Source organism: Bos grunniens, chromosome 6 (assembly GCF_055505025.1).
Source record: "Bos grunniens cultivar Pamir isolate PY7600 chromosome 6, Bosgru_T2T1.0, whole genome shotgun sequence".
Classification (NCBI taxonomy): Eukaryota; Metazoa; Chordata; class Mammalia; order Artiodactyla; family Bovidae; genus Bos; species Bos grunniens.
Genome location: NC_141170.1, coordinates 31,224,271 through 31,234,564, shown reverse-complemented (window position 1 = coordinate 31,234,564; position 10,294 = coordinate 31,224,271). Strand labels below are relative to the sequence as shown.

At 45.1% G+C, this 10,294-nt stretch overlaps 1 protein-coding gene across 3 annotated transcripts in view; it reads left to right on the top strand.

Moving 5' to 3' along the window:
- Positions 1 to 2,509: 2,509 nt before the first annotated feature.
- Positions 2,510 to 10,294, top strand: part of SLC4A4 (solute carrier family 4 member 4) — a 379,388-nt gene continuing 371,603 nt past the window's right edge. For 2 of the 3 annotated variants that reach the window (XM_086405458.1, XM_086405455.1), the window contains exon 1: positions 2,510 to 2,642. Coding sequence is in view for 1 of the 3 variants with exons in the window: in XM_086405451.1 (XP_086261577.1) it covers positions 3,079 to 3,182 (104 nt within the window). In the remaining 2 variants the exon portion in view is untranslated. Of the gene's footprint in view, positions 2,643 to 2,989; positions 3,183 to 10,294 lie in introns of those variants that run through there. The other variant, XM_086405451.1, reaches the window with a different exon arrangement.

The following is a 10,294-nucleotide window of genomic DNA, read 5'->3' as shown; positions in this document are numbered from 1 at the left end:
TCTCCAACTTTATACTCCTTTCAGGGTAAAATTTTGTCCATCTTGATAGAAAAATGCCTTTAAGGGTTACTTTTTTGGTTTGTGTAAAGGCCAGTTTGATGTATTTTGCAGCAGAATATTGGAAAACATAAGTTTCTTGGACTTTTCCTTTCCCAAACAGTCACCAACACTGACCATTCATGGCTGGTTCACGATGATAATGAGAAATTGCCAGCTATGTTGAAATACATAATCCACAGTGTGAAAAACTGCTGAACAGCAATGGCAAATTCTTAATACAAAAGTGGCTTCTCTTTTCCTGTGAGCTTACTTTGGGGTTGCTGATTCTTGCTAACTGTGTGCTCAGGGACTGAAAGTTAATTTTAACATTAGTCTAAAAACAAAGTATAGTTATATAGGCAAAATCTTTACATTTAAGTAAAAAAAAAACCAAAACTTGAATTTCCCACGTTATTGCAGTGGGTAATGTAAAATGTGTGAGCATTGAGGTAACAACAGCCAGACACATGACATTAATGCATTTCAATTTTAGACATTAGATACTTTCTGGTCATCCCAGTGTCTCCTGAGCACTAACCAAGGATTTTAAACACACTAGGTTTTTTTTTTTTTTTTTTTAAAGGTTCAAGTATATACCTGTTTTGCCAGCATTGGTGAGGTACAATAAATAATATGTCTATTCCAGTTTTAAATACTAGAAAGAAGACTTTTGTCTCCAAGTTATTTTCCTCCAGATTTTTTTCCCCACTAGGAGTCTTATTAATTATAGGTTAGGATTGAAGAAAGGGCTTCCCTTGTGGCTCAGCTGGTAAAGAATCCGCCTGCAATGCGGGAGACCTGGGTTCGATTCTTGGGTTGGGAAGAGCCCCTGGAGAAGAGACAGCTACCAACTCCAGTATTCTGGCCTGGAGAATTCCATGGACTGTATAGTCCATGGGGTCGCAAAGAGTCAGACACAACTGGGTGACTTTTACTTGCTATTGAAGAAAGAATTTGGAAACAAATCTTTGGCGGAGGTAGTGAGCATGTGACATTATTTCTGTAGGGTTTTATGTGTTCCGGTGGTTACCCTCAGAGATGCAGTTTGGTCAGTGACTTCCATATGTATATTAAATATATAATATATATTAATAGGAAATGCACATGGGCTTACATCATATACTGTGTGGCTCAAATCCATTAAGTGGCTACTCTCTAGCAGTATTCAGAACATTAGATGGTGTCAGTGCCGACAGTCTGTTCATATATTTATGGTCTACTTAACTGATCAAAATGGGGCTGGTCATTGATATATTATTAGTAGTATTATTTGCTTGGCAAAGAGGACTTAAACCTCTATTAGCCTTAGAAACAGAGTAAATACAATAATCCATTTATATCCTCAAGAAACTCCCTTGGATGACTAAAGATGTTTCCCAAACTGGTTGAGGAAGACAGAAGTCATCAGTGACAAGCGAAGGACAAGGCTGACAGCTGCGCTCTCCCCAGACATCGTGCTAGAGGTGAACAACTTCACACAGCGTGCTGGCAGCGCGCTCTCTACCTGTTTCCCTCCACTTTTATAAAAGTAGCTTCAAGAGTGATCTGTCCCAGTCATTTCAGTTCTGCAAGAGAGAGGAAGCTCTCCCCAGCGGGGAACTCTTGTAAATCGGACAAAAAGCTGGGACTTGCAGCCGGCTCAGGGCACGAGAGAGAGAGAGAGAGAGAGCGCGCGAGACAGACAGACAGACAGACAGAGTCAGAGGCAGAGCCAGAGAGAGAGAGAGAGAGAGAGGGGGAACCCAGGGAAGCGGAGGCGGCGGGTCAGGAGCCGGGTCTTCGGTCAGTTCCAGCCGGACGCGGCGCCCAGAGCCCGGGCCCCCGGGGGCGGTGCGGCCCGAGGCCCCTCCCCGCCGCCGCGATGCCCGGGCTGGTGACGCCGAGCGGCGGCCCGGAGCGGTGGGGGCCGGGCGGGCGGGCGCGAGCGAGGGCAGGGCCGGGGGGCCGGCCGAGGCCAGTGGCGGCTTTAAATATGGATCGCGGGCTCGCGCTCGTGGCACAGCCTCCGCCACCGCCGCCCTCCCGATCCACCCCCCTCCCCGGGCTCGCTCCCGAGGGGCGTCCGGGCCGGGCGCCGCTGCTGCAGTGGTAGTTACCGGCAGGAACCTCGGCGATCCCCATAAATATGCAGGAGCTGCAGAAGGCAAAGTAGAGTAGACGCCCCGCGCTCTCACACACTCACCCGCCAGGCACCACGCGGGCCGTGTAGACATCTGCCCCCGCGCTCGCTCTCTCCCCTCTTTCAGGGTCCAGTCCTGCCGGCTCCGGAGACCCTCCCGCCCCCGCGCCCTCGCCCTGTCCTCGCCTCCCTCCGCCCCGGAGCGCGCACCCACCCGGACTGCTAAGTTGTGACTACTTGGGCGGGGGTGGCTCGAGCCCCGCGCCTCGCGCCGACAACTTCCCGCGGTTCGGCCCCGCCGCGCCCCGGGCCCGCGCCTCCCGGGATCCCGCGGGCTCCCGGTTTCCAGCCCCGGCGGCGCGCCGGGCAGCGTTTCGGAGGCGGCGGCAGCGGCGGTGGCAGCGAAGGCGGCGGCGGCAGCGGTTGCTGCAGCCCCACACTCAACCGCCAAACTGGACGAGCGACGGAAGCCGGACCCCAGGAGGTGAGCACCCGGCCAGGGCCGGGGAAGGAGGGTCAGCTCGGGGCAGGTCCTGGAGGGGGCGCGGGCGGCCTGGGCGCGCGCGGGGAGTGAGAGAGAGAGGTCAGTTGCGGGCCGGGCATCTTCGGGGGCTGGGCGCCAGGCGGAGCGTGGAAGCAGATTCCGCAGAAAAGTACTTTTTTTCTTCTTAGCGTTTAGAGGGGGACGTTGGATGGTCCTGCTGCACCCGCATGGTCAAGCCCGCCCCCCTCCCCGACACCCCTCCGCGGCGCTCACCTGGCGTCCCTGCCCGGACTGTGGGGCCACTGTATCCCGGGGGCTGGGCTCCGGCGCAGGACACGTGTGTTCCTGCCTGGGTGAGCTTTGGTGGCCCCAGCGTGGCCGGGCACCTGCCGGAGAGGGAGACATCCCCAGACACACTAGCGGGGGAGGCCGGAGGATGGGGGCAGGGGACTTTCGGTGCCACCGGGACCGCGACCCCCACTTCACTATCAGCCGGGAGACCGATCATTCACATCTCTCCCTGGCACGCCGAAAGCGGGGGTGAGTCAGGCAGATTCTCTGCAAGTGGCACACACACACACGCTTCTTTGCTGTTGATTTGGAAAGGGGAGGTTAAACTGGAATTTCTCTTGGCCGGCGACAGTGGAGCTCTTCCTCAGGTACTGGGCACATGTGCGTCTTGGCAAGAGGAGGTGATTTCTTCTTTCTTAAGTGCATTTTACCCAGCCTTTGCCAGTCCGTTAATAAGAGTCGCCAAAGGAAGGTAGCAGTTGGGAACTACATCAGCAAACTGCAGCAAGCCCCGCAAGAAGGGAAGTTAATTAAAGAACAAAAGAATCGCAACAGCAAAAAAACCCGAACTTGATAGGAAAGATGGAGAAGGAAGCCATTCTACCTCTGTTCGACCATGGTAAACCATTTTTCAGAAGAGTTCCTTGTAAAACTTCCGTGTTTCCCCCCCACCCCTCACTCCTTCTCAAGGCCGTACCTTCACAACGTAATTGGCCCTCAGCAAGCTCTTTCCAGACTTGACAATGAAGAGCATTTAACAGTTTTGGTTTATGTTCCTCATTTCTTTTCCCATTTCACTTCAGTGCTGGAGAAAGTTGTGGCTAATGGGAAATCGTGAACACTGGGTTGTGCCAAACACACATTGTCTCAAATCCTGGAATGGTTCCTTTCCTGAGAGACACTGCCTTGTACCATATTTCCCCTTTTCCTTGTATCTGGGACTTGGAGTTTGAATATTACCTGAGTTAAATTTAAGCATACTTTGCCCATTAGGGCTTATTTTTTCATGTTGATTTGAATAGGTTGTTCACAGCAATGAGAACAGTATCCAGTAGCTTCTTATAGCCAACATAATGTCTTTTGAAAGGCTTCTGACTTAAGAACTCTCTTCCTTGTATCTATCACATTAGCATTTAAGTGATTTTCATGGTCATAATGGCACTTAGACTGAGGTTATTGGTATAGCTTCAGTCAAAGGAAAATGTCTGCTTCTTTTTTTATAGCTTTAACAACTGAGAAAAAAACTTTTACTTTCATTTTAAAGTTAAATGTAGTGATAGGATTCTGTTCTCTTGCTATTACATCTTGAAATTCAATAGTTTTTACTTTATCTCAGCGTCTCTGGTAAGATGACAAAAACCTGCCACATATATGCGTAGAGAGAGGAAAGTAGAACTCTTACGAACTCTTGAGGCAAAGCGCATTTATCAGGGTATGAGTGTGGGAGGGATAAGATGGGATAGTTTGATAGTTCTAGGCATGTCCACCTTAGACACCTTCAAGAAGGTGTTTTCAAAATGAGATTTGGAGTATCATTTAATGGTTCGGGGTCATTCTACAGAATGACCCTTAGTAACATATATAAGGCATGCCAGCCAATGAAATATCCATAATGTACTGTTTATAGTGGTGTATCTCTTTTAGTTCATTTTGTTAACATAAAAGGACTTTAAATGTATGAATATTCGTGTTATTATTTTCATCTTTTAAAGGATTAGAATACATTTTGGGTTTACACCCATGTGTGAAAGCACTACAGGGAATCATATTTACAGAAAAAATGTGATAGAAATGGGTAACCTTTGGGACAAATTCTAGCACACTCTGGTGGTAATTTCATTTTTCACTGAGCTCTGGCAAGTATAATTTTCAGGTTCTGATCCCTCGTTCTGATAACAAGATCGATGTCTGGCCATGGCTTACATCTTAAAGAAAACACAACACTTAAGGAAAGGAAATACACATTAGTTGGTGAATCACGTAGATAATCAGGTTTCTCCGCCTGCCTCTGAGGGCGCTGCAGTCCACGAGGACTAGTGTTGTTAGTCCTGTGAGAAGTCACTGCTACTTAAGTGTGCCAATACACATCATCTGCTTGTTTCCTGGAGCGTTTTTGGTGTTCGTTTTTAATGTGAATGAAAGCCGAGACTGGAGTTGATAGGTATGAAGACTGGGAGTGGAAAGAACAAACTCAGAAGAGAAAAATGTAGCAATGATGAAAGTTTTAAGGAGTTTTTCCTTTATATAGCTGAATGAAAAGAATCAGGGTACATGATTTGATGGGACAGAGGAAGCTGTGAGCGGAACACATATCTGGATTCTCACTGTGGCTGCAGTTTCTGAGGTCAACCTGTGAATTATGAAATTAGTGTGTTGCGGAGGGCCATTGAGCAAAACACATAGTTTAGGAACATCCTAAACTTACATAAAGTTCGTAAGACTTTACAAAACTAGATCTTGCTACTTTCGGGGATTTTTTGCAAAATGTAGGAATTTGAAAGAAGGGAAAGAATAATGTTTCGTTCATACAAGATCAGGGCTAAGTTGTATTTCACGTACATGTTTGCCTTTCTCCCAATAGCTAAGAGTTTGATTTATGTCACAAGTAGAAAATATGCTGCTGTCCTTCTAACACTAATGTGATATTTTATATCCCCTGTAGTGCACACTGTTGGTTATTTTTCCAGCAGTGAAGATGGATTTTTCTAACCTACCATTTTACTCAGGCCTTTTGTCCGATGTACATTACGCACAACACACAGGCACATGCACAGGTGCACGAGTACTCCTCATTTGTAGAGGTGGCTGATTATTTTATCTGAAAGCTGTATTTATGACTGTCATAATGATTTTGTGGCAATGACTTTTATTGCATTTCTCTAGTCTCTGCAGTGGAATGGCATTTCCAACAGGGCATCAAAAGGACAGCCAGCTATGAAATATGATGGATTTATGTACCTGCTGTGACAAAGAAGAGAAAAAACTTTTTCTTCCAATCTTCTTCATGAGGTTCATAATTTCACCCTCGATGATATGGTCTTATTTGCCTTTGGATTAAGTTACATGTTCGAAAAGATGGAGATAGACCTCATCATGGTGAAACCCTGTACACCTATAGTTGTTTCTAGAAGCCAAAGCATCATCTTTTTCTGCAAATTAAGTAGATGTAAGGGATTATCATGCTTGTTTAAAAGATGAGGAAGCCAAGGCACAGGGAACTTTGTATGCTTTTCTTAAACTAAGTGGAAAATTATTGGTTGAGGTGGGAATGAATATTTCATCTTTGAACTACTGATACCTGTTTCTGAAATGACTGTCCTCGAATGAGTGTTGTTTTAGTTACAGTTTTTAAGATACTAAAGCAGATAAACATTGATCTGATGTAAGGTGAGAGTTTCTGCTCCTTGTTTATCATTCTGTGTAGTGGATGCACACACCCAGCTCTTCTTTATTTCAGGACCTGCAGTGCCTGTGCAGAGAAGGCAATGGCACCCCACTCCAGTACTCCTGCCTGGAAAATCCCATGGACTGAGGAGCCTGGTGGGCTGAAGTCCATGGGGTCGCTGAGGGTCGGACATGACTGAGCGACTTCACTTTCACTTTTCACTTTCATGCATTGGAGAAGGAAATGGCAAGCCACTCCAGTGTTCTTGCCTGGAGAATCCCAGGGATGAGGGAGCCTGGTGGGCTGCCGTCTATGGGGTCGCACAGAGTCGGACACGACTGAAGTGACTTAGCAGCCGCAACAGCAGCAGCAGTGCCCGTGGGTGACTTTTTTCAGTTTGTGTGCCCCAGTTCTAGCTACAGTCTTGAGAGCTAACTTTTATTTTTCATGGAGAATGAGTACAGAAAGAAGTTACATAAATTAAGATGTAAAAGGATTTTACAAGTAGTATTTCAGGTTTTTTTTTTTTTTTTTTTAACATTGTGGATTACTGTGTAGAAAGAGACTTTGTCTGTTGCACTTGAGTTTCTGTTTTGGAAACCTTGAAGTTTTAAATAAAAGTTGCAGTATACTTTTTGGGAGGATTTAAAAAATCAAAGTTAGTAAAAATACAAAATGAGAAAGGAATATATTCTTTGAAACTGATAGGATGTTCTATGAATGACATAGTTAGCAAAGCTGTTCATAATGTCTTGGATAAGAAGTTAGCAGTTCTTTTTTATAAACGTATTCACTAGTGATATTCTCTTATACTTACTTTGGAAGTAAGTAAACTCCTGGGATCTGGAATTTTATGTTGGTTGATTCTAGCTTTAGCCTAGAGACCTAGTATTCATGGGTAGAGCCCAGTGAAAAAATGAAAGTGTTAGTATTAGTAGCTCAATCATGTCTGACTCTTTGCGACCCCATGGGCTGTAGGCCGCCAGGCTCCTTTGTCCATGGAATTCTCCAGGCCAGAATACTGGTGGTTTGCCATTCCCTTCTGCAGGCGATCTTCCTGACCCAGGGATCAAACTGGGGTTTCCTGGGTTATTGTTGTTGTTCTGTCGCTCAATTGTGTCTGGCTGTTTGTGACCCCATGGGCGGAAGCACTCCAGGTTTCCGTGTCCTTCACCTTCTCCTGGAGCTTGCTCAAACTCATGTGCATTGAGTCAGTGATGTCATCCAACCATCTTGTCCTCTGTCATCCCCTTCTCCTCCTGCTGGGTTACAGACTGATTCTTTACTAGACATTTGAGCCACCAGGAAAGCCCTAGAGCCCAGGAACATCTCCATCTTTTGGTAACTCCTGTATCTGGCATATTCGTCAGCAAAACAGCCTCTAAGCAGGCAAAACAGAGGTTAAAAAGAAAGACCTACATTAAAGAGGATTCACTTTACTCATAGGAGATCCCTCATATGAGTGGCTGTTCACATGCAGTGTGACTGATTATAACATATCTAGTCCTGTGGTAAATAGTAAACTACAGATTGGAAGATAGAAATGGCCTGGTACTGGCAGCTGCATGGATAACATTCAAAAGTCCCCGAGAACAGCTTGGTAGTCAAGGAAGAGATCGATTAAGAGCTAAGAGACGTGAGAATGAAAAGAAGCTTGGTGGTTGAGGACTCTTTCCACCGTCCTGATAACATCACTTCATACATTTCCTTTCCCCTCTTCCGTTTCTCCTTTCTTTCTTTCTTTTCTCCTACTCTTCTTCCTGTCTGTCTAAGTTTTTATGGAAATATAACGTGTATAGAAAAGTATGTTGTTGTTTAGTTGTTAAGTAGTGTCCAACTCTTTGCAACCTGCCAGGCTCCTCTGTCTGTGAGATTCTCCAGGCAAGAATACTGGAGTGGGTTGCCATTCCTTTCTCCAGGGGATCTTCCCGACCTGGAGATTAAACCTGCGTCTATTGCATTGACAAGCGGATTCTTTACAACTGAGCTACCAGGGAAAAGTATGGTATAGAAAAGTATGTGTGTCGTTAAATGATAAGTAAACAGTTCAGTGATTTACCTAAGTGAATAGAGCCCTGGGCATCAGCACCAAAGGCCAAGACATAGGCCACTGTCAGCAGCCAGAAGCCCCACTCTCCTCCCACCAAGGGTAGCTTCCCTCCTGAAGTCCCTTCTGGGGCTGCAGGTTACTTTTACCTGTTATTGAACTTTCTACCAGAATACATGTTCTGTATCCTTTTTGCCTCACTTCTTTTGCTCAGTGTTATATGTGTGAGGTTCATTCTTGTTTTGTGTTTTGCAACAGTTTGTTTTTTCTCATTGTACTGTCGTGTTTCATTTTATGAGAAGGCCACATTTATTTATCCATTTCACTCTTGATGGATATTTGAGGTTTTTTTCCCCCAGTTTTTGGTTATTATGAAAAGCAGTGCTCTGAGCATTCTTACATATGTCTTTTAGTATGGGTAGGAATTTGGGATGTGTGTTATGAGTTGAATTGTTGAGCCAGTCTTAGTAGATAGTGATAGCAGCATTTAATGAGAGTTTTGGCGGCCGCGTATCCTTAAAAACAGCTACTGTTATCTCTCTTTTTAATTTTAGCCATTCTAGTGGATATGTCGGAGAAGGCAATGGCACCCCACTCCAGTACTCTTGCCTGGAAAATCCCATGGACAGAGGAGCCTGGTAGGCTGCAGTCCATGGGGTCGCTAAGAGTCGGACAAGACTGAGCGACTTCACTTTCACTTTTCACTTTCCTGCATTGGAGAAGGAAATGGCAACCCACTCTAGTGTTCTTGCCTGGAGAATCCCAGGGACGGTGGAGCCTGGTGGGCTGCCGTCTATGGGGTCACACAGAGTCAGACACGACTGATTCGACTTAGCAGCAGCAGCAGCAGTGGATATGTAGTGGTATCACATTGTGGTTTTAATTTGCATTTCCTGGAGTACCTTTTGTATTTTTTAATATGTTTATTGGCTTTGTTTTTCTTCTGTGAAGTTCTAGTTCAAGGTTTTGGCTTAGGGGTTTCTGTCCAGTATATTATCCCAAGTAAGGAACATTTTAGGACTTGTGGAGTAAACCTACCTTATTTGTCTAGAAAGCTCAGCTAACCAGGCAGACTCATTTCACCAGTGTTTTTATATAATAACTAAAATAAATGGGTGAAGAGATTAGAGCAGTTTTTTTAAGTGAAAATGAGTTTATTCAGAGAGATATACGTTCCATAGGGAGCATGTGGCCATCTCAGAAGATGAGAGGGGCTCCAGAGCCCAGGAGGTATGGGGTTGTTGGTTTTTATGGACTGGGTAATTTTATAGGCTAACAAGTGGGAGGCGATTCCATCTATTTTGGGGAATGGGCGGGGATTTCCAGGAATTGGGCCACAGCCCACATTTTGGCCCTTTATGGACTGTCATGGCACCTGTGAGTGTGCCCTTTAGCATGTGCTGATGTATTAGATGAGCGGATACTCAGCATGTCTGCAGAGAAGTAGAATCTTGCAACATCTTGGGCCTAGTTGCTTCTAAACAGTTTTTGTAGTATCTTGTTTGAATAGAAATATTTGAACTTGTACACACCCTAGTCTGGATCTGTAAAACTTTTTCCTTAAAAGCTTTAACACAGTTCAGAACCGTACAGAATATATCCTCTGTGGTTCCCATGAGAGTAGAGCATCTTGTAATGTGGTTCTGCCCAGCGACTGATGGAAATGTACGTTTGGAAGGTATGAGTTGGAGACCCAGCTCTATTACTTATAAGTTACTTGATTTAGAGAATTTAGAAAATCATCTAGATCTCTTATTTTTTCATTGTTATTAAAATGGCTGTAAAACCGAATTCATTAGAGCTATTATGGAAGACAATTGAGGTGTTATTTTTAAAGCTTTCTTCAAAACTGTAAATGGCCAAACATATTTTAGTTATTTCATTATTGTTGTTGTGTTCTAAACATACCTTACTCTTGAATTGTGCCAA